Source organism: Bombus bifarius, unplaced genomic scaffold, assembly GCF_011952205.1.
Source record: "Bombus bifarius isolate JDL3187 unplaced genomic scaffold, Bbif_JDL3187 scf7180000009125, whole genome shotgun sequence".
In the NCBI taxonomy this organism is placed as follows: Eukaryota; Metazoa; Arthropoda; class Insecta; order Hymenoptera; family Apidae; genus Bombus; species Bombus bifarius.
In genome coordinates, this window is record NW_022884914.1 from 1,527,878 (window position 1) to 1,553,550 (window position 25,673).

Consider the following 25,673-nt stretch of genomic DNA (forward strand, 5'->3'; position numbering starts at 1 on the left):
GCCTCTTCCTTCCCTACGGCTACGACTTCGGAAAGAAAAGTTTCTGCACCGAAGAAGCAGAAAGAGAAAGAAAGATTGTGGGCCGACCCCCGGCACGCGGACTTTATTCCCTAAGCTCGATACAATCGAGAACTAGTATTCGTCTGTAATTACTTTTGTAACTTTAATGCTATTCCTTCTCGAACGGTCGGGTATATCTTTCTCCTCTTGTTCCCGAGCGCGGATTCGTTCCGTTTCTCGCTCGATTTACACCGACCGGTCCCTCTTTGTTTCGTGCCTTCGCAACGAATAGCCAGTTTCGTAAGACAAATATAAAAGCCTCTTCTGCTATTATATCCTGCATTTTGACTTTACGTTATCAGATTCTAATCAGATTCTAACGTATCTAAATATTCCAAGTATGTAATAACAATGATTATAAATCGCTAAATAAAATTATAAATATGAAAGAGTATATATAAATATGTATAAGTATAAAAAGTAGGTTATAAAAATTGTAGACATAAAAGTATAAAGATAGATACATTACGACGAAGGTAATATAGATATGTGTACTCGGTGGGAGCCAACATTGATCTTACCGAATACGTCTAAGTATTATAATTTGAAAAAAGATGAAGGAACTGGCAGGAGTTGGTTATCGCTAATGCTAATAGACGAGTTACTTTTTCTTAGATCGCAATGGCTCTCAGAAAAGTGCGATTTCACTTGTGCAAATGCATGTTGAAAGTGTGTAGAGTACAACGTATTACAAGTAATGTACAGGTTCAAATGTATTTGAATACGCCTGTGCTGTTTGCTAATTTTATTCAGAATCATTCATTTGTTGTCTTACTTGAAAGAACATGGAAGAACATCAATGTCTTATTGCTACACTAAACTCCAAGTTCTCGCATCAAGTACTAAAATGTTGGATGATATTTGCGTATGTAATTCGACACAGTTTCGCGTACGTAAGAGCGATACTTCTAGAACTCTGCGTGTTAAGGAAATATGTAGATAAACTACAATTCTGTGATACAGTTTCCTTACTATTAGAGTATATTCCGTTCCCTGCGGTTTTACGAAACAAGCTGTTTTTACCAACTTGATTATTCAAAAAAGTGGAATAATTAGAAGGTCTGAGACCGAAACCTCGAGGAAGTTCTTCGTCTAAAATCTTTCCATTTCACGATCGTTTGCGAATAACGTTTCTTGCGCCGTGTTCAGTGACAAACAAGAAGAATAGGAAAGGAAACATCGCTCTAACTTTTTCCATTTCGAAATAAAACCCTCGATGTGAAACAGTTGTATGCTACAAAAATACATCGAAATTACCAACTCTGTTGCGAAACGTTTCAAAGCGTAGCGTAACCACCAACTAACCTACTAATATTCTTCTCTAACCATTTCCGTTCGGAAAGAATTTTTCTAAAAGTAAACACGATAGAACCGGAAAGCTCGGGAAGCTGAAAAATTTCCTTGGTCCGCGTTCGTTGAAACTGCAGTCCAACGAACCAAAACGCGGGAACGAGTGAAGTCGAAAGGCAAAGAGCACACGCTCTTTTCTTAGTAGCCGCGGTTAGGTATTTTTCATGCAGGCCTCTTTCACGTCCACCACTTTATACCACTCACGCGTTCGTCGAAAACATAATTGCGCGTACAGTGGGTGCTCGTAAGCGAAGTACGTCGAAGCACTCGTTGTACCCTTCACGCGCACGGAAAGTTACACGCGTGTAATGTAGCTGTAATACACGGCAGAAGGAGAGGGAATCAGAGAGAGAGAGAGAGAGAGAGAGAGATTGAGGAGGTCACGTTGCGAGTGCTCGTACGTCGAGTACGTTGTAGGTGCGTATACATGCCGCGTGTTCATGCTGCAACCCCGAGATTAGAAATATGTAGTTGTCTCGAGTGCATCATTTACGTCATCGAAGAAAATTCCGTAAAGTGGAACTCCGTTTATCTAGACTTTATTTATTGGAATGATGGTTTGCCTTTAACACTGTCGTAGATAACATTACTACGTACGGCTAATATTGTTTGAAGCTTCGGAGAAACGAAATGAAATTTTAGTTAACACATTGACTGCCACGCCGAAATCATGTTTCGCTCAGGACGCCACGGGAGTATTTTTATTATTTAAAGCATATAATGGCAAAATAATAATAAATTGATGATGGAAGACGACATTCTTCCCCAATGGACCGTTTATCTTATTGGTGCTCACGGATGACCACCGTGGCGCCTTGCTAACATGTTATAACAAGGCTTTGTTTATTTCAACAAACCATTCGCATTCGTTGTTTCGTCGTAAGCAAAACGTGCAGAATATATTGTCGAAACATGTACAAAATATTAGTATTTGCTCATTCTATATATAATAGTAAGGTATGTGCACACTTGTAACTTCAATTACATGATTATAAAACAGCATTTACGATTATTTTCTAAGCTGTGTTTATAATAATATTCGTAGATTACCCCTCAAAGATATGGATGCAAACACAGCGCACCGTTAGATGCAAGATTTGTTCATTTTTTTTTTATCGATGTTCTAATAAAAATGTTTAATTGTTCAAAGGGGCACTTTTTATTTCAAAGTATCTTCTATTTATCGGTTATATTCAAAATGTCCTAATTGTCAATTTTCATACAATTTTTAAATTGTAAGAAGTTCAAACGCTCCGGTCACAAATGACCACCGTGTGGTGTCACAGGAAAAACCGTGGCCGGTCATATATGACCAACGTGGTAGTCAAAGTGTTAATTGTACGATTAAATGGATTTTTGTCGATCGAATCTATTTATCTGAACGTGAACTGATATTATGTGGATAAAATGAAGTAGTTAGTGAGGAAAATTGGACAATTTTTATTGTATAAACTACTTGTCTTCCAACGAATCTAGATGTATCGATAAATTTCAAATATTTTAACGTGGCTTAATTAAATTAAAAAATGTCAGGGAGGACATTAAAAGTTGAGATATTATATTATATTAGTAACGGTATAAGAACAGTTGCAAAACATCATAAACGATATGTACAGGATTCGTAGAAGCCAATAAACACCATTAGTGATGACTGAACTTCGTTCTTATTGTTTTGTATTATCTTTCTATATCAGATTTGATTCACCTCCTTGAGAGATACAATTGTCTACGAAAGATTAACTAAAATACGCTCCTTGAGATAAAATGCGTCAGAGAGGAACGATTGTTTCTTCAATAATATTATTAAACGTTCAAGAAGCCAAGAAGTAACGATCACTTACTAAATATCGAATTCTGTATTACGTCTTTATTTTTTCAAACATTGTTATACCTCTTTTCGTAGGAACCTTAGTTTATATTTTTACTTCGTAGAAATGTTAATTTTTCGTCTGCGATTGTATCGACAAAAGGACAAAAAGAAAAAAGAAAATAGACAGTTTTAAAGAAAAACTATACACATATACGAACCTGTTAGTACATAAAATCAAAAATATTTATTGTTACAGTGGACGAAACGTGATATTTTTAAACGTGACTTTAAATTATTGTTAAATGTTATTGTTAATTCCTATCCATCGAAAAAGTGACGTCGATTTATTACATATCACCGATGGAGAGACGAACTTCTTTCCACGCTGAATGCACGCACATCGCGCGTCATAAATTCAATAACAGAGACGCGGATGTTGAAGCAATTTTAATCGTTGAAAATACAGAGACGATTTTTGTCGTTCGTTCGATTCGTTTCAATTGGATTTATTTATCTACGTCATTAAATCCTTTGGAAATTTCAGACGGAAACAGCGGCGAGAACGGATAAGCGGTAAAAAATGCCCATCCGTTCGCATATTTATTTATTTATGCGATAGATCGTACGTAGAAGTTCGACGGATAATCCGATTGTTAACTCGACATTTCGATAAATGATTTGTCTGCGTTTCAGTGGAGAAATATTTACCGGAGCGAAAATATGGGTCCGTAAATCTCGGCGCATATTATTGTTTCATCCGCGATAAAACAGCGACGCTGACATAATTTCATTTGCGTAGTAAACCTTAATTACGACACATGAAAAATAAAGCGCGGCTCGTCCCTTTCTCCATCCCTTCCCCTCATTTACTTCTCTCTCTCTCTTTACATTTCTCACTTCCCAAACACACGCTCTCTGCATCTCTGACGCTCGAAAATTCTAACAAAAAGCGCCACGTCGCCGCCACTTCAACGTCCATTAATAATTTAATTCGAAACGACGACGTTATCGTAGAGCGTGATTTCTGCGCCGGTACACGCGTCAACCGTCCCGTAAATTACTCGTTAAAAGCAACGAAAGAAAAACTAAATGCACTCCAACCGAATATAAAAGTACGCGAAACGAAAGAGCAAAATTTCATTAACGGCGAGTTTCTCGTACAAAAATTCTCCGATCACTCGAGAAATTCGTCTATATAACTCGTAAATAATCGTTCGCTCGCTCGAAAGGCAAAGAGAGAGATAAAGTAAGAAAAGTAGCGATAATGGCGAGTACAGAAGAAAGCGAGGGAAATATAGAAAAAAACAATAGAACAAAATATTTTCTACTCACGTGTCTTTCCTCGGTCGAGCTGAGACCTGTAACGAGACAAATGCAAACAATCGTCAGTCAAAAGCCGTGCGCTTTCAATGGGAAGAGGGGGCGAGAAAAAAAAATCATTTTCATGCATGGGGTGAAATGGGAGGACGATTTAGGGGCGGACGGGGCAGGTGAAAAAAACTGTCGAAATCCCGGCCACCGCGCGTCGATAAAATGTTAATAACGTGCCCATAAAAAAGAGACAGCAGGGGTGTGAGCCGAAACAGGGGGGGGGGGGGAGACTAGCCTGTTCTCTCTCTCTCTCTCTCTCTCTCTCTATATATATATATATATCTATATCTATGTGTGTGTTAGATACGTATGCGATGTGGCATAGCGTGGCGTGGATAGTAGAAGCGCGAGAGGCGCCCGTATAAATGATCTTCATGCATATTTATGCGCTTTTCGCTCAAAACCGCCGGTGTCCGCTAACAGGGTGACGCAAACACGCTCACCCCTCGCCTCGAAAGCGGATACCCGAAAAGCGCTTTGAAAATTTCCAGTTGAGCGAGCCGAGCCGCACGCTCGCGCCACGTCGGCTACATATTCTTTTTTTTCTCTCCCTCACCCCCCGTATACCCTTTCCCCCGCTGTCGACTGTCCCGCGGTCCAGAGTGCTCCCGACCACCCATTTTCGATAGCGCATACATATACATATATACAGACCAATATACACAGGACACGTACATATACACACATAGGCTACAGTCGGTCGACTGGCCCTCTCTTCCTTTTTTCTTTTTTTTTTTTTTTTTTGTTCAGGGTATCGCAAAAGCGGGATCAAACGGATGATGGTGACAAAAAGAGAAAAAACCTCGCGATGGGTCTGGACCGTTTGCAGCATGGAACTCGCTCGCTCGCTCGCTCGTTGTTGCGCATGCGCGCGTGCTGGTGTGATTCGTTATATCGGGGCGCAGCGCCACTCGAACGTGACCAAAGGCCGGAATTTCGTTAATTTCTTTTCCCGCCGTGCTGCCCACAGAGGTGGCAATTAAAATCGTGTGAAAGGGCGGAAGGTATGCGTATAACGAGTATTCCGGGGTTTTACGATTCTCGTGGAGAGAGCCGCGGCGAGGAATTCGATCGTGAAGGGGAGCGTGTGGCGCGGAGGGGTGCGCACCCGCCGCGCGCCGGTCTTCTGTGGTTTTTTGGAATTGCTGCGAGGGAGAAGGGAATGTAATGCGTCGTAAAAGGAAGCGCGGAAATTAACTGGCGCTAATTTGATTCCAGGCACCGACGTTAAAATGGGTTTTGATGCCTCGGACCGTAAGTTCTTTTTCAGATTCCACGCTACCAAGTACAATATATAGTGTTGTAATTTTGATGGAATTCTTTTTCTAATAATTTGCAGATGGATATAGCATATGATTTCATACGTGTTATGCCGTAATTAACCTTTCTACCTACTGGTTTGCTGATGTGTCGCAGCTGAGATACGTTTTCGTCGATGATACACGCGTGTTGATTTTCTTTGGCGAAAATACGCGGTTTATTTGATCCATCAGAAGCATATTTTATGAGTAACGTACGTCGAGGAATCATTATCTTTATCGGTATTTTTGTTGACTTTTCTAGCTAAATGAACGAGGCTTTGTACCATCGAACAGTAGATTTCTCCTTAGTTTCTCTTGTTTTATTAGTATTAACTCCGTTACTCCGATATTTCTCTTATTTTCCACGAGAAATCACGATAATATTTGCCTCCGAGCACAGACGAGTACTATTTTCGTTTATTTAATGGTTCTATTTTCCATATCAAAATACCATATATCCAAATTAAAAATAGAAAAGAATCTACCGTGATATATTCAACGTTAAATTATACAAGAAATCCTTTTTTATTTTTTTTTTACAACAAAATTAACGATAAAAATAGAAAATCGCTTAGGACTATCAAAGGGTTAAAATCCTTAGAAGCTAATGGGAGCTTTGTATTCTTTGATCGAAATGAGAAGCAACGATACTCACCGCCATTGCTTTTTAAATCATCGGGTTGACCACGATGCAATTCCGTTTTACTCAACATCGACAATGGATGAGCCGCTGTTGTGCCCGGTGCTGTGGCAGCAGCCGGCGTTAAGCCAAGGCCAAGAAGAGCCGCGGAGGCGGAAGTTGGCACCGGAAGTCCAGCAGCTGGTCCTAGTCCCGGAAGTCCGGGTAGTCCTGGATGAGCACCTATCGCCGTCCCCGGTGGCAATTGTTGAGCATGCATTTGCTGCAGCAGTCTTGATATGTCAGGTCTCTGTTGCTAAAACACAGAAAAAATAGTTATCACCGTGGTTCAATTTTCACATATAACAACGTTATTTTATTGATTGAATTAATTAATCTTTCGTTATAAAGGAAATAATTTTGTACAAAGAGAATAGCCATCGAATACACATAGTATTATTGTCTAATTGATTTCTTTAATACTATAGGAATAGTATTAGGACTAGTATATTAATATTGTCTGTGTTTAAATTTTGATTGCGTTTCATCTATCGTAACACTATTGGTTTATTTAAGAACAAAGGAGTTAAATATAAAAATTGAATTCTTCATATGTTTCAGATTCTATATATACCATTATCGGTACTTATGTAAATTCATACTTTTATGAATACAAGAAAAGAGATAGAAATTATACAGAAATGTGTGTTTCGTTTATTAGATATATTAGAACAGGCTCTTTCTCTATTCGACACATTTTTAAATATTACATTATTAAATATTACATTCTGTGTATTTATCACCTTCGAATCTTCCATAAAATGCATAAAACTTCGCCACCGATAATAATCACCGATAACTCGAGCCACAGAAGTACGTCCCCTGTGGACGTTTCCTTAGATGACACCATCCATCGGCGTCAGGATGAAATGTCATCGCCGAGAAAATCCAAGCTGACGTTATACGCCCCGAGTAAGGGGTGAAAACGAATCCGTGTTCGAGAACCCTTGCAGACCAATGGCGATGGCCACGGTGTCCCAAGAGCTACTCCATAAGAGGCAACGAGAAATAGAGGGAGAGAAGGTGAATCAACGAACACAAGAGCGGACAGACCGGTGAAGAGCAAACGGGAAGACGAAAAAAGAAACTCAGCACGAAGAAGACAGAGAACAAGTTGTCGAGGGCAGGAGAAATCCAATGTTAGATCAAGAGGGGATAACAGAGGCCGGTAAACTCGTTACGTGAGCGAATCATGCTTATCGTGGATTTCACTTAGGTATTTAGGGATCGACCGAGAGGAACAAAGAAGAGTAGAAGGGGAGAGAAAGTAACACACGATTCTCGTAGAACGAGGGTCGTGGTCGCACCGACGAGGGTGGATTATGCGAAATAACCCCTCTCGGGCTACGCGCCGATTGTGTACGATAGTTATTTTCCTGGACTGTCGCTGAATGGGCCAAAAGGGACGGCGAGGGGTCGCGGCTTGGCGTGTGTGTATACAGCTTGTATGGTCTTCCCGCAGCACAGTTTACCCCCTAGGGACGTATTTGCACCGCCCTACGCACGTGTACCTACTCCACGGATGTAGCTTGCAATTTGCCTTGCGGCCACTCGACTTCCGGCGAGGGGCTTTTGACGCGCAACAACTTTTTCTATGCTGTGAAGCCCGCTCGACGAACGACCAGGAAGGGGCCACGGGGATCGCGCCGCGAGACGGTGAAACGTTTGCAAGAGAAGGAAGGCCTCGTTGACGTTCATTTTTCAGGGGTATCGATTTTTTCAAGAAACGCCCCGCTTTTTCGAGGTAGCCGTCGAGAGCTTTTATCGACGTGCACGGTAAACGGTCTGCGGCGTTTGATGTTTCGCGCGATATTTGCTGCGGAATTTCCCTTCTTTTTCTTCTTTTTTTCGAACGCTTTGTGGACATCGGTTAGTGAGCTTTGCAGTGCGAGTTTTAAACGTTTGGAAATATTAAGTCGGCGGTTAATACTAGGTCGAGGATATTTGAGCGGCTTCATATTTTTGTGAACATAATTGAAAGAGTAGGACGTTTTTATGCTACGTTTGCTTTATATGCAGAGTCAAATGTTGGATGTGTAAGTAAAGAGAAAGAGAGAGGATGAGGAAATGAGTAACGTGATTAAAATTGCGATAAAACAGAAGTAGAATAGAACAGTAATCGCGGAGGAGAGTTCAAGTTTCTAAACAAAGAGCGACCTCGATTAATGGTGCAACTATTTTAACAATTATGCACTATTTTGATCACTCGCAGATTACGTCTTCGTGCTGGAAAATTAGTTCTATTTTAAATATGTTTACCCCGATAGGATATTTTAGCCGCTGCTAAAGCCATGTTTTTACGGAGAGAGGCGAATGCGCGGAAGAATTTATTTTTACAAGGAATATTCGAATACTGAATAATTTTATCGAATACCGAAGATAACCTTTCGCTTCGTCTAAATTTAACTCGACTACTTGAAAGCACGTTGCTTTCGAATGACAGAAATACGCGTCCACTGGACATTATTATTATTGGGCAGACATTAAGACGCATTTTAAACGAATCTACCAAAAATATAACACCGATAACGTCGTTGGTATAGCTTAAATAATCGACTGATTTTATTAACGTTCATTTCATCGGGAGATTCGCAGCCACTGAATCACAACTTTCCACGGATGTTCACCAGTTCCAAGAATACCATTTACATAAATTACCCTTTTTTATTTCGAACGCTACGCTATATCCATAATACTACCATTACCACCACGCCGTATAATCATTTTCCACTTTATACATAACAAAACGTATCGATTACCCCTGATCAAATTTCGGACACCCCTGACCAAAATTTCCACCCCTGTATCATCCATCAAACATGCGTAAACGTCAGTTGTAATATTTTCCCCATTTCACAAACCAACATCAATCGAAAGAAGAAAAGAAAAATAAAAGTAAAAATACAAAGCACGGAAACAATTGTCGAACGAGCAATAGACACGCGATATTCAAAAGGCAACAGGCTTGAGTTGTTCCGTAAATGTTCATTTTCCTGTATCCTGAGTTCGATTTTTGTATAATAAAATATTCTATTTCGCTGATTTTAGAGCTATGCAACAAGAATAACTCGGTTTCCTATCGAAGAAGAAAAAGATATACTGTTTCTCAATACGATCTCAATGCAATGACGTGGCGCGAATAATAACTGATTTCGGTTTATAGCTCGACGATTCAATAAAAAGGCATTCTAACTACCAAAGTTTCTAAATACTAACTCATCGTTAGTACGCAACCGAAGAGTGGAGAGAGAATTTTAGATTAGAAAAATAGTCCACTTCCAGTGCCGTCGGTTGAAGTCGATAAACATTACTACCACATTGATCTTCACCCTTTTGATAAGATTCTCGTGTTGTTATTAAAAATCGTCCGAAGCGTCTCGAAGTTCCAATCCTTGTGCTTGTGACCGACGGTTTGACCTGATGGGGTGGGGAAAGAACCGATGTGGAAGCGGCGTTGTTCGCAACAAACACGTACATGTATAGCGAAAATCGGCGAGCATAGGCCACGTTGAGCGTGCACGAGCCCCCGACGGTATTCAATTCGTATTCGAAGCAACGCGAGAGAATCGACAGGGGGGGAACAGGGGGCGTCGTCGTTCGTGCAACGCGGCAAACGAAACGTAATAGTCCCAAACGAGGTTTAACGCGGCGTGAATAATACGCGGAAAGGGAAGCTACAGTACGAGGAGGGTTGGCTGGCCTGATGCCTGAGGGGAGGATCGGTCCGGCACCATCGCGCAGTGCCGGAGGTGCGACTCGTCCATACCTGTACGTTTAAATACGTGTCAGGGAATATTCTGTATGCGCCTGTACAAATGCATCCCCCTTGGCTGGCTGGTTGGCTAGCTATCGTATCTGTCTGTGCGTGCAGGAAAGCGTGCGATACGCGCGTTCAAAGGTGCAAGAAGAAGAGGAAATGGGGAACGAAACGAGACAGGGTGAAACAGAGAGGTGCAATGGGATACAGCGGAGACAAGGAACGGTGGAAGCGAGATAGGAGAAACGGGGCAGGGAGAATTGCGTTCCAGCGTGCAGTGTTATTAAACGAAATATTGATTCAACCCCTGTTTACCGAGTAATACATATTCATGGGGGTTGGCGCTTATGTCTATTTGCCTCTGTCGTCCCTTCAGCCTTTGGCCCCTGCCGTTCTGCCCTGTCCGTTTCTGTCTCTCTTCTACGTTCGTCGTTGCTTTCCACTACGCTTTCCTTTTGTATATTTATATGTATATGTGTGTACCTTACTCTATCTCGTTCGATTTATCTCTACCTTGTTTTCGCGTCTTTATTTAGCATGTTCCAACCCTACGACGACAGAACTGGAAACATTGGAACGTCTCCCCTTGGTAAGTACATCAGCATGCGCTAACCGCATGTGCGAACGAGAGGAGTGCATGTGCACGTGTAACGTTGCCGGCTTCACCTTGTATTAGCCACTGGCCGGCGCTGAGTGCACGCGCTGATTATGCGTCCCCACATGCCGATGACGCGTATTACGCAACTGCAGATTGCGGTTTGTGTCACGACCTCGATCCGACGATTTCTAGCGGTCAGGCCTGCGCTCGTTAAATCGAGGACGCCCCAACGAGAGCCTGATTCTGTCTGCGGTGATCGGACCAGATAACGTTTGATGGCTCTTTTTTATTTTTCTGGCGGGTTGGTCGGTTTTTATGGCAGACTCGTGGTAATGACGTAGTAAATTTCAATGGCAGAAGAAATCGCACGTCGAAATCAGAAATCGAAAGCAACAGTTTTTTTTTTTTCTGTAGAAAACAACTGGTATAATTAACAGCCGGCATTCGAATTTCTATGATGCTTCGTTACAAGCATTTCGACCGTCAAAAATTAATCTGACCCATTCCGGTAAAGATACTTCGATCGCCGACAAATTTGATATCAACCAGACGAAGTTCAATTAACTTTCTTTATCTACATATATCGTTTCATTCAGTCTTACGTCAAACGCATCTCGCGATGAAACAAAACAAAAGAAAAAGAAAGGGAAACAAACAAGCATAATTTGATCAATTTTTATTGAACCGTGCAAAGTTGAATTAACTACTCCGATTAATAAACTTACTTGAATCCTGTTAACGCTTTGACTGACACGTCGGTCATACATGACGGTTTCTCCTGTGATCACGGTGGTCATTAGTGACCGGAACGCTTGAACTTCTTACAATTGTAAAAATTGAATGAAAATTGACAGTTGGGACATTTTGAATATAAGCGATAAATAGAAGATACTTTGAAATAAAAAGTGCCCCATTGAACAATTAAACATTTTAATTAGAACATCAATAAAAAAAAAAATGAGAACAAATCTTGCATCTAACGGTGCACTGTGTTGAAACACTTTAAACATAAATGTGGTTCATCAATACAATCTGGACAATAGGTGGTCACCTTTTTGGTCCGATTCTTAGCAATTTTTGATCTTAACTGTTTAATATTTTTTTATAGCACTCTCTGCAAAATTAAAAGCACTCTCTGCTTAAAATGTTCTACTGGACAAATTGTAAAATGTAAATAAATAAATAATAAAAAAGAAAAGGTACGCTTAACGAAACAGTACATCGCGACCTTAAGATACCTACAGTTAAATTCAATAATAATTTCAATAATAGATATAACATAAGAATTAACAACCACCAAAACCCACTAGTTACTCAATTACTTGACACGACGGATCAGATCCGCAGACTAAAAAGACATTACTCTCTAGATTTAAACATTAGATTCATCTAGAAGCAAACATACGATAATCATTTATTATTTACGTTATAGAAAATGAAAGCCGCTTGTCCGCTGCCTGTCCATTACGCGAAAATGCAGCGTATCAATTTGCTCGCGCATTCTTCGACTTTATATTTAATTTAAAATTAACAAATTATCGTCCCTTTACGGTAGAATCTAGTTATCAAAATTTAGTAAAATCTAGTAGGATGTAATATTATGTAAAGATATCGTCTTTGTCTTCCAACTATCTTCGCTAAACCGATTCGACGATTCGAAACGAGCGAAGCTTAGTCCCACGAGCTTCGTAGAATCAACTCCTATCAGACTCACATACCCTGTACAAGTTTTACACGGAGAAAGAAACTTTCATTTTCTATAACGTCACCACGTCAGAATAATTTACTTATAATTCTCAATGAGAATTGATTGTAAACTACTTCCAAATAAAAAAAAAAAAAAAAGACAGAAGGTACGCTTGCCCTTTTTTCTTCTGCATTTCGTGTCGCACAGTTAGAAGTGTGCACATTCTTTACTATTATACACAGAATGAACAAATGCTGCTTATTAATATCTTCTACACGTTTCAACAATATATTCTGGACGTTTTGCTTACGACGAAATAACGAATGCGAATGGTTTGTTGAAATAAACGAAGCCTTGTTATAATATGTCGCTATCGACTGTTAGCAAGGCGCCAGGGTCCATTGGGGAAGGATGTTGTCCTATATCATCAATTTATTATTATTTTACTATTTGAATAATAAAAATACTCCCGTGGCGTCCTGATCGAAACATGTGATTTCGACGTGGTAGTCAAAGTGTTAACATACGTTGAAGTGGGTCCCACTTCTAGGAAAACTCCACATCTTTTCTGAAGCTTAGTTTTCTTAGTCCTTGAAACCATTCAGTATTGTTTAGCACTAAATCAATTTGAAGGGCCTCTCAGCCTTATAGTTTTCTAGGAACATGCCTTGCACAGATGCTGCAACGAGGTACAGACAGGTCAGTTTTCTGTAATTGAGTAAATACTCTTTCGTAAAGTAAAGCTGCCAGCCTGCGGATCTGGACTAGCATACACATTGTACTTATAGTTAAACTTGCTTAAATATATTTTCTACTATAAATACATCCATCCACGCATTTTCTCTCTCTCTCTCTCTCTCTCTCTCTATTACGAGATAAAACCTTAACAAAATAAAATATTATTAAATGCAACTAATAAATTTCTCCCATATCGTATATTATATCGTATCCTATTGTATTCGTTTATTGTATCGAAGCTTATGATTGTTACAGTCTTTTCGTATGTATGGGCGCTCGTTGCATTTCGTTTTTATCTGAGTTTATTCCTTTTATGCTATTTATCTAGGTAGATCAATATCTTAATTTATTACACGTGTTATTATACAGGGTGGGCAGAATAAAGAGCGATTTTGAAAAGCGCGGCAATCGTATTGTGTCGATGGGAGAGAGTGGGGACGCTGTATCAATGGAGCGGCGGACCCCTCTTCAGCATCGCGCGTATACTGCCAAAGCGTTTTATCAAAACGATGCTTTCCGCAACCATTTTAACATTCAGACCGATGCCGTCTGATTAAAAAATGGGTCGAGACTGAAACATGGGTGGTTTGAAGAGACTTCGTCAACGACGAGAAAAACGCCTGGAAGACCAAAAACAGTGCGTACACCCGAAAACAACATGTAACAGCGTGTAAGAGTTGCGATCGGAAGAAGCCCGCGTCGTTTGGCTCGCCAGCGCACAGCGCTACATTTAGGATTTCCAATAGAACGATTAGATGAATTTTACACAATAATCATCCGTACGAAGTTCAAATGGTTCAGGCTCTTAAAGGAACAGATAACGTGAACCGAAGACGGTTCCGTGAAGAATTTTTAAATTTAATTAATCAAGACATTACAAATAATTCAGGGATGAGTGGCGAGGCCCATTTCCAGACAGGAAGTGGTTCAAATTCCACTGGCAATGCCGCGGAATGTAACGAATAACTTGAGAGCCCGGCTGGAAGCATGTGTATGCTTGAGCGGACGTCATATTACCAGAGTTATTTTGAAAAATTAGTTACTTTTCCATTCTAATATTTATTTTTCTTTAATACTTTTTTACGTATTCGAAGGCGGTGAAAATAACATTTCGAAAAATTGATTGTTCCTTTTTACAGCTTTTTTAAAATCGCTCTTTATTCTGTCCCATCCTATACATCTTCTACGTGTCAGTCTTTCAGTCTTTGGTGTTTCGTTCCTGTTCCTCCTTTCTCTGTTCGTTCATGCGGAAAGCATCCAACTTTCTGCTTCCCTTCGTGAAGTTTGCCAGTTGTCATATATGTTTCTCGGTTTGTTGTTACTATTTCTGCCCATTCCTTGCTTCTCGGTGCGATTGGTCTGATCTCTATATACAAATACATTGTGTAGTCGCTCAGTATATGTTTCCGATTTTCTGCGTCTCTCATATCGCAATACAAACAAATCATCATTTCTTAAAAAGAATCCCTCGTACTGGGTTTTTCTGCTCGCCGTATATGATTACTAAATTTCCCTTTAGCCTGCGGTGTTTTTAACGCGCATGTAGCTGCGCACGTGCAGAAAGAGTAATTCAAGCGTGTCCGGGGCCACGAGGACCGTGCATTCGTTTAGGCGATCGGGAATTATTCAAGTCGTGCACGCGAGAACCGACACGGAACTCAATTATACGTGCCGCGGCGGTCGAATGCCAATTTCGCATTCGTCGACCCTGCTATCACTGGCATGCAGCCTATGAGTATGAGAAAAACGTTTCCCACCGGAAGTCTGTCGTACACGAGACGCGAAGAAAGGACTCGGCTTACCTACACCTCATTCCCTTTTCAGCTTGCACGAGTACACACGGTCGCGCGGTTAGATTCGGTGGACTATTATGTAAATTGAAGCTCGCTCGACAACGACGGACGTACGCGATCTTGGGTGGCGGGAAAAAAATTCTTTTTCTTTTCTTTTTTTTTTAAAGTGGAAACGCGTTTGCGACTCGTCCAGGTCAGGTAATGGATACGCAAGGGTGATTCACCCGACTTAACGACCTTAAATTACCCGCTCGCCGAATAAACGGCTGGTCGCGTGTAAAATTGTCTCGCGTTTTGCCTGCTGCGGTAGGTTTTTGCGTGTGCACCCATCTTTTTTTCGTCGCCAAAATATCGCAGATCATGTTGTGGCTTCTAAGTGCAACATGCGATACTTCGCTTTGAAGATACGGAAGATACGGTAGATATGAGAAAAGAGGAGGTGTATGGGATGGGTTGAAACGATCATTCTGTGTACATGGGTTCTGGGTAGTTTGCCGATCTTTATGCATTTATAATGTGAAAGTACCAAATTGCGCAGAATGCACATGGTATGAAAAAACGTATAAAACATGCAAGTATAGTGATTTGTATAATACTTGGTAGGTAGAACAATATTCTAGCCAAGTTCTAGCTTTTTTTAATCATATTCTCGAGAATATGGCTTTGCATAAAGATAAAGTCTAGTTATTTATACGTATCTTACAAGAGTAACAAACGGTGTTACTCTTTGGTTATGAAAGTGTACAACAGGCTAAATTCCATACATTTTTTATGCGACTAAATTGAAGTTATTGGACGTGTGGTCCAATTGGAAAAGGCGAATCGTACGTAAAATGTACAACCTAATAAAAACATTTAATTGTGACTCGTTTGTATTTCTACATCGGCAAGCATACGAATATCATTCGTATGATTTACAAATAATAAAACGACACGTAGCAATATTGCACTTTCGCGTTTATCGCAACGGTTCGAATCAACACGACGAAGAGGATGAAGGTTAACGAAAGCTCGACTATATCTCAATGAAAAAATTTACGACACCGATAAAACTTATTTAAAGCGATCCTTTAAACGTCCACTCGATTGTATCCGAGGTACTGAAACTGACAGATCATTACTAAACCTTTTCCTCGACGGAAACGCGTAATTTCACGATGCACCTGTTGCGATATCCTGACGCGTAATGCTGATCGAACAACCGCTCTCCTCTGTTGGAAAATTAGTCAATTACGGAGCATGACGCGCACTTACCCCAATTATGGAGTTCAGCTCCGTCATCGTGACCTGTTTCGCCCTATCAACAGCGGTTGCAACTTGCTGTTGATGTTCCTGAGACAGAAAGGGCAGGATCTGTCCGATGATAGCGTTCAGTCTCTTCGATATTTCGGCCTGTAAAAGGAACAAAGGTTCGAGGTTAACGAGAAACGTTCGTCCCCGATTAATATCTATATAAAAACAACAATATATGGACAATCTTGCGCAATAATTTATCAAGTAATAACGTTAGGTGTAGAAATTAATTCGCTGTCTTTCAAAATAAATTTATCATTTATTTATCCATGTAGTTTTTGGAGCAATAATTTCTTCTTTTTTCTACTATTTTTTTTAGCATTTGAAGTAATGTTACGTATGCTGCGTGTTAGAAATGTTAAAATTAAAATTGGAAATCTCAAAATAGTGGGGAAGCGTTTAAATTTCATATGGATTCGTAATTATCGAGTCAAAGTAAAAATATCAAATTAAATCGTATAAATAATGTCAATGAACTGACAAGTTACGAGTTATAATTACAAACTTCTGTCTTATAATTTCATAAATTTCCGCCAGAAATTAGATGATCGGCTGAATCGTAATTCGTGAAATTTACTTAAAAATCTCGATTCGCGATACTGCGTGTTAAAAATGTTAAGATTAAAATTGGAAATCTCAAAATAGTAGGGAAGCGTTTAAATTTCATATGGATTCGTAATTATTGAGTCAAAGTAAAAATATCAAATTAAATCGTATAAATAATGTCAATGAACTGACAAGTTACGAGTTATAATTACAAACTTCCATCTTATAATTTTATAAATTTCCGCCAGTAATTAGACTCGTTATTTGCGAAATTTACTCAAAGATCTGGATTCGCGAGATCATCAAACGCGGTGGCTGTTGTACATAAGAATTTGGTAGCACTGGTAATTTGTAACACGTGACTTGTACAGTTTCACTGATAATATTAGTTTTTCATTGAATGGTGTAAGAGGGACCCGGTCACGGTTCGTCGCTTTTTTAACTTGGCACAGTGGGTGATCGGTCGACGCGTGAGAGCTACGCGTAGTAAAACGTGCCGGCAACAAAGTGCATAAAAGAGGAAGGAAGCTTTTATTTCGCTTTCGCGGTGAACACATGCTTTCCAGCTGCCCGGAGAGATGGAAAATATTTTTGGCCCACTCACTTTTCGCAAGCAGAGTGTTTAACCGTGGACACTTTTAACACGCGATGCGGTAAAATTAGACGTACAAAAGAACGAGATACACCGCTGTGAAATTACGTTTCAACTGTTTGGTTTCGTCGACTGTGTCTTGCTGGAGTTTTAATTGGCGAAGCGTAGGTGTTTGTTACACAGATATCAGAACCCTAAACTTTTCGAGCAACGAGACTACAGATTTAGAATATTTTCTTCTAAAACATTACACTGCGTGGATATTTAATTTCACCTATTCTTAAGAAATATCGACTTGAAAGAGGAAAAAGGAATTCTTTAAACTTTTTCTTATAATATTCCATATTGTCGTAATACCCTGTCACACTATATAATGTATATTTGTATAATTAATTTATCGACTCGATTCGTATATTAATATATCATAAGGAAGAAATTACAATAAAAATTCCTCTCGACCAAAAGTTTCCAATTTCTAACGTTCCCTCAATTTGTTTTACGCTCGATTGCATATTTACATCCGATCAAAGTTATTTACCAAAAATTAATGTGTGCATAATTCTACCGTAAAATCGTTCAACCTGTTTGTTCCGCCGGTTAATTAATATTTTGCCGCGGCAACTCGACAACATTTTGTAAAGGAAATAGGCGGAATGCAGGCAATATTCATCGAACCCGCGTATTTCTAGCATGGATGGGCTGCGTCTCTATTTTCGTCGCAAGAAGCTGGTAAGAGGCGGTGGAACCGCGGAAATAAGCGACGCAGCCAGACATAAGGAGGATGATTAACGAGACGCGTAGAAAAGCTGCGCGTCACGGCTCGGTTTCGCCGGTTTAACGAGCCGATCCCTTAGTTTACGTCCTCTGTGTATAGGAAACGAGCCGTACACCAACTTAACTGCACCTATGTAGCCTGATCAAAAAATTCGACGAACGCGCTATTTATGTTAATTACTAAGCAGAAAAGAAAAACAGCAAGAAGATACGACTTTTACGAACTTGATTTATCTTTATCTTTGTGTAAATTTTAACTTAATAGTTAATAACCATTACGAGGCCTTTCAGAGCCGGAAATTAGTTTCCTTCTATTTTGATTCCTCGATTTTCTACGGTGTATTGGAAAAGAATTCTGTACATATTTGATGATCATTTTAAAAGATATGTGAGAAATACATAAATTTAAATTCCTAATAATAGTTATAGATAATCTAGCTTAAATTTAAAGTAAATTTACTAGCAAATTAAATAGAGGTAAACGATCTGTATCCGGTAGATTATATTTATCGCAACAGTTTAATTATTCGAATACTCTGAATTTTAACTATTCCGTTAACCAATTTTACTCGATTATCTCCAATAACAGTTGCAAACTAATGTTTCATTAATATCAATCTTACGTGATTGACCTGTCAAATACGCGCACGTTCTAAGGTAGACCTATCAAGTATAATTAAGAAATATATTAAGAAGCAAATCTGCAAATTTCTCTACCTAATCTTAAAACAAAATTTCTTCGGTCCTCGTATTTTCGAATCGTACGAAACAATATTTCGAACGGAGCAATATTTACGAATCCGTGGATTCTCCGTAGCGAAGCTGATTTTTTTAAACACGGAGAACGTTGACGCGTACGGGCTACCAAGTTATCGTGCGAACGGAACGTCTTCTCGGAATAGATGTTCGCAAACGGAATCGAAAGTGGCGGCTGCATTCTCTCAGAGCCTTGCCCCATGTCGTCGAGTCATCGCTGCAAATGTTTATTCGGCCGTGTACACGGGACAAACTTATCCCGCTTAATGACTGCGGCAAACACGCGACGTTAACCGGCGCGGGTCTCGAGCCAAGAAAGATCGTCGCCCGATGCAATGCAAGTGGAAGGAAGTGCGCGTGTACACACGCGAAACGCGTTTTCGCGGTCGATTTCTGAATTTCGTGCAACGAGACGGGACTATCGTGTCAGCGATTTTCGACCTTTCTCGCCTCGTTACACGGATAAGCTGATTACTAAAATCTCGCGACACGTTGAAAAATATATTACAGGTAGCTGGTTCGAGACAGGACCTTTATATCGAAAGAATATCGTCGTTTTTATTTGATAATCTAAGGGAAAAGGGAGTTCAATGCGCCTGAGTAAATAGTCAGGTGTTGCATGTTTGAAAAATTTGTATGGTACACCGGTCGAAAATCGCGGTACACTCACCACACTAAAGAAATAAATCAATCAAATTCGAAGATATGTTATATTATTATACCACTAAGCTATAATATTTTACCAAATGTCCTACTGGACAAATTGTAAAATTTAAATAAATAAATAAATAAAAAAAAATCGCGGTTATATGTCGGAAATGATGACGAGAAAATTTATGATAATTCTTGGTGCAGAGGGTAGAAGGAACTTACTTGTTTGTGCATCTCCACGTTTAGGCCGTACGACATTTCGTAATACTGTAACAGAGAACATAAATTGGTTATGCATCAAAATTATAAATACGTCAACTTCTAAATGAAAATGGATTATTAACTTTTTAACTACGGTGTATACTAAAAGAGCACAATTATATTGCATTGGATGAAATTATATTTGGAAATCAGTCGTTGATGCGCGTTAGAAGCGTTGAATTTCTTATTTAAATTTCGTATTTTGAAGCATTTTTTAATATAATTGCAAAAGTGCAGTGTACATCGATAGACTGGATATGCCGATGGAAATTCATATTTTTGTGAAAAGAACTAGAGAAACGAGAGATTGGAACTGACCAGAAATTTATCTCACATTCTAAATATCGTAACATGGATATTTTTGGATATTTCGTGCATGTTTGAACTTCATACGATTGTATATTTTAATCGAATTATTTATTATTTCTTCGATACACATTTAAATTTCCTATAAATGTAGCTACAAATATCCGCACTTTCCTTTTAATATATACGAGATTATCAGGTAATTAAAAGATATATTGGCTGTACATACAATTATTGTATATAGAGTTCATAAATATGTTAATGACACATTAAGGGCATGCATAGCCGCCTTTTGTAAGCAAAGAGTTAATTAGATTTTCCAATGATTAATTCTTAACTACGCTGGCCTGTGATAACTTGAAATGCCAAACTAAAAAGCAGCCAACGTATAATAAGAGAGAAATGTTACGCGCGAATGAGCTTTCCAAGATTTATTTTCGCAAATACGACGAAATAATAATGTAAATGAAGCGTCATGTGTAAGACGCGGTCCGTTATTTCAGAAATATATTTCTCCATTATGTATAATGTCATTAGGTTGCCGTTTCATCATTTTGATGCTTTCAGTGGAAATAACAGACTAGCAATAAGTTATATAATGCCTGTCTACAATGTTTCCTCGATGATAGAGACAAATTTCTAATATTGCACAGAAAACATCAAAACACAAAACTTAACTGTTTTACATTCGCAAAATATTCTTCCTCGTTTTATATCGAAATTTCATTCTGGAAACAATTACCAACTTCTATAAAGTAAACCTTTATAAAATATCCAACAGCGAAATTACGATACAATATTGACCATTTTTTAAAATACACAAAATAGATGGGAATTATCAGAAATTGGAAACAATAACATTACTCTTTTACAGAGTTCTCTGTTAAAAATCAATGAACTTTTCCATAGAATCCAACTACAACATCTGACTTGAAGGGACAATAAATAGATGGGTTTGAAAGGAATTACAAAAATCTAAAGAAACAACGTTACTCGTTTACAACGTTTTCTCGAACAACGCAATTAACTTTTATAATACACCTGATAAAAATTTAAAAGGACGATAATAAGACAGGACAAGAAAGAAATTTACAAAGTCTGAAAGGATAATGTCGCTCGTTTACAGAATTCTCTGCAATAGATCGTTCGCCACTTATTATTATACCGCGAAAACTCGGCGATTCGTCCCGTCAATTCCACGGAAACAATGTTCAAACGGTTGAAAAATAATAATATGGCGTCGATTCTGCCGTCTTACGACACCACAGGAAACTCCTAGAATTCCCGATGCGAAGTGTCTTTCATCGGCTATCAACGGTGGTCGTTAGCAGGGCAGCGATGAGGCGGTCATAATTGCGGTAAACGAGCATTTTACCGAAGAGACCGTTTTGTAGCGTCATTACTTAACAGTCAACTCCGAGGCTCAGCGGCGGTCATTTAGCATCGCGTCGTCCGTACAGCGCGGCGTCTCTTCACTGCCAGCAATTTAACATCATTTGCCAGATTTGTCCGTGTCTTGCTTCGTTATTTCGACGTTGTTACTTTTTTCTCTCTCCTCGCCTTTCCTCCTTTATTTCCCTTTTTTTCTTTTTTTTTTTTCTTACATCCTTCTCTCCCTCGTCTTCGCCTTCTTTTTTTCATCCTCTGGCTTTCTTACGGCAAGGCATCGTGGCGAGCTACCACCTGCCCGACGTCGCCGCCTCCTTGCACATCCGCGTCATTAACATCCCCGGGTACCATTAATCTCGTGAACGAGCGGTGGCGCGAGCGAGCTTCGACTATATCTGCCCCCAGTCTCTCTCTCTCTCTCTCTCTCTCTCTCTCTCTCTCTCTCTCTCCCTCACGGCATGCAGCACTGCACTTTCCGTGGTAACGCGTTATTAATTATCGTTAATCGCGATAAACTTAATCGAGTCTAGTCGAATACACTCCAGAGAGACAGAGGAGCGGACGGTTGTATATACGTAGGATTTTGCGCGAGGGAGCGAATTGGAGTGTGAGCGGGAGAGAGAAATTATACGAGAGCGTATGAAGAAGACGGAAATAGATAGAAGATGAAGGGCAAAGAGACGATGAACATAGATGAGAGAGAGAGAGAGAGAGAGAGAGAGAGGGAAGGGTAGTAGAACGCGTGCAACACGCTCGAGAGCCAGGTACAGGTTCTTAATTTTACGGGCCATTAGCCCCGTAATTACACGGGCGAATTAATTGCGTCGTAAGTAAGTTATTCCACCCGAGGGAGAAGGGGGATGAAGCGAGCCACCGATGGAAAGGAACACAGCGGGGACAGGGGGAGGACATGCTGAGGAAACGGCGGTGGTAGGAAGAGAGCAACAGAGGCGAAGAGGGCAGGAGGCAGAGGTTGTTAAGATCAACTGCAGCAGCAGGAACCAGCAGCGACGATCAGCAGCGGTGATGGTGATGGTGGTGGTGGTGGTGGTGGTGGTGGCGGCAGCAGCAGCAGCCCTTAGTAGTAGTGCACTCTCTGGACCAACTTCCGCGACTCATTATGGCTTGCACAACAAATTAACGTGACGGGCCTCGACCCCTGTACACCAGCGTCCTTAACGTGGCGCTTGTTAATGAACTCGACAAAGAGAACGAGAAAAAGCACGCGATCTCCCTCGATTCGCCAACGCGCCCTTCTTCTCTTCTCTTAGTTTCCTCCTTCTTCTTCTACTTCTCGTCTCACCGTTGTTGCTCCGCCTTGGCACCGACACCCCACCGAGATGTACTCTGTACACGTCGTTTAAGCGAGTTAACAAGCGGTCTTTTGTTAGAGACCTGGCCTTTTTTTTTTACTGCCGCGTCGGTACTATTGCTCGAACAGCTTTCTTTCTTTCTCTTTTGCTCTCGGAGAGTGATCTTGTTAAGGGGGGATAAATGATCGGGCCAAGGCGTGCCCGAGGTGTAATTCAATCCGACAAATTTTTATTGACCGGATAGAAATCGATCGGCTCCCCTTAGAGAACTCGAACGAGGATAGGTCGAAGCGCGTTGCTTGCTGATTAATCGCAGAATTAAACGCGTTTCGAGATATTCAGAAACGACTTTGATGTCTTAGGGAAATGGAATCGCGGAAACAGGATAAGCTGTTTGGAGGAAGGACGTTTAAAAATTTTGGAAATTTTCATCATCGTTCTACTATTCTGTAACAATTGATGAGTATTAACAGGCATAGATATGAAAGACAATTGCCTGTATTATTATATACCGGTTGAAACAATTAGGAGATCATTTTCATCTGCATAGTCATTGCTTGAGTTCGTATATCCTTAATTGCCTCAAATGTCAAAAGCTTGGAATCACCCTACATGCTCCGTAGAAGCGAAGAACCGGAAAACAGAAACGTCAGCTCGGAATTCTGTCATCTCCGAAAATTCTATGGTGAAAAATCTGTTACATCGATCTGATATCAATTTCGAATCGATGACAAAAGTAGCCGAACACTCGGTACGATCCGACTGAGAACTGATCCCAAACTTTTCATCGATAATGCGCTTGTAACAGAAACAATCTGAGAAAACGTTCGACCAAACGTAAAGGACGAGATTCCAACGACAATGATTCATCCCTGATATTTCGCCCTGTTGTAAATAAGACAAAACACGCGACAAAATGGAAAATCCCAGCCTATTAAAATACGTAACAGAGATACAACGAAAGGCCAGCACGGTTGGCAATATTTACGAGGACGTTCATAGAAGTTGGTATTCGTTAGTGGGAAACAATGCGTTTAGTGCATGTTACAAGCAATAATAACGTCCCGGGGGCAACAAAATCTACATTCCACGGTAACAGAAATTATGAGACAGAACGTGTCTTAGAAAGCCTCGCGAGGAACAACGTGGCTCGTGTCGATAAATCTCCATGGAGTTTCTCTCTCTCTCTCTTCACGGCGACTTCCTCCGGCGGCAGCCGTGTTGGCTCGTACGCTTGATTAATCGTGTTTAAACTAGTCGCCTCCGCGCCAATTAAGTCTGTACAACGCCCTGTGCAAGAACAGCAAGAAAGGGACCGAGGGAGAGACACTCCCTCGTATCCGAGTGTTCGAGGAAAAACAGAACCTAAGGCGAAATGCCACGTCAGGGTAGCAAGGGACAACAATAAATTAGTATATCAAACCGATATACGGGCCTTGAACAAGGCGCCATATTATGTCCTTATAGTTCTCTATCTGTAACTATGCGCGTTATGTAGGACAGAGAAGTATGAGACGCAATCACGGCGATTAAATTGTAAGAATGTTATTTTCCTTGCTGTTTGCTTCTGTTATCTTTTGCGTTTAATTTATCATTTTATTATTAGGTTATGACAAATACAAGGATAGCAATAGTGTTTTTACGTTTTAGACATTATCGCCGTTTCCTTTTAATAGGGTTATCAATGAAGTAGTAATTGCTTTTGTTCGTAAGAAATCTCATTCACTTATGTTCATTTATAATAATATCGCACACTTGCTGCAGAAGAGATACAATTTCAAGTATACGTTCTAGATACGTAAGAACTGCTACGGATAGAAACAATGCTTCGTTCTATTACGTTTCAACGTCGTAAATGAATTTACAATAACAGAGCAACGAATTATCTTCCTCTTATTAATCGTGATATTCTTGATACGAAGTACCTATATCGTATAGAAAATTTCTATCACTCGAAATTTGTATATCTTTTCACTGGCCAAATAACAAACCGAAGTGTATCTGTGTTACGACATGTGAAAAATGAAAGATCAAAGAAGAAACTTGCTCGAATACGTGATACCCACAGACAGTAATCAGAATTCATGAAACCGTTTCTCTACGCGTGACATTCGATTTCTAGAAATTTCAACCGCTCTATCCCACGCAAGAAACGAAACACGCGAAATTAACACTCGAAAAATGTCAAACGTCCTATTTTACAACGCCCTGAATAAACGATAGTCGCGATATCAGCGTCGATTAATTGTGTCACCGGGACCACAATAAACTCCAACCACACGTCACTCGGTGGACCCTTTCCCTCTTCCTGGCACTCGTGCACGCACGCAGTCCAATTTCGCGAGGGTTAACTGCGAGGCATTTACCATGAAAACGCCTGGCAATAAATCCCATCTTGCGTGCGGCGAGCGAGTGCGGCTCGGATTTCCTCGCGGGACACGCGGATCGGTATAATTAGACTGGTTTACGGCGGTCGATCGTTGGAAAGCATTCGGGTACAAGCCAACGAGGCCAACTACATTATCCTTCGGCATTGCTCGCGCGCCTCCATCCAGCTTGTATTACTTTGTCATTAGGTGTCCCAAGACGGGTCGTTCGTAGTAACGGGTGTTCGAATCTCAACTCGCAAGTACATAATTCAAAGCTTT

At 40.2% G+C, this 25,673-nt stretch overlaps 1 protein-coding gene across 1 annotated transcript in view; it reads right to left on the reverse strand.

Moving 5' to 3' along the window:
- The window catches only part of LOC117213601 (protein groucho-like), an 82,646-nt gene that overhangs the window by 13,443 nt on the left and 43,530 nt on the right, over positions 1-25,673 (reverse strand). The window contains exons 5-8 of the mRNA XM_033459086.1: positions 19,979-20,023; positions 16,399-16,536; positions 6,548-6,827; positions 4,553-4,578 (exon numbers count right to left, since the gene is read on the reverse strand). Coding sequence (XP_033314977.1) covers positions 4,553-4,578; positions 6,548-6,827; positions 16,399-16,536; positions 19,979-20,023 — 489 coding nt within the window. The remainder of the gene's footprint in view (positions 1-4,552; positions 4,579-6,547; positions 6,828-16,398; positions 16,537-19,978; positions 20,024-25,673) is intronic.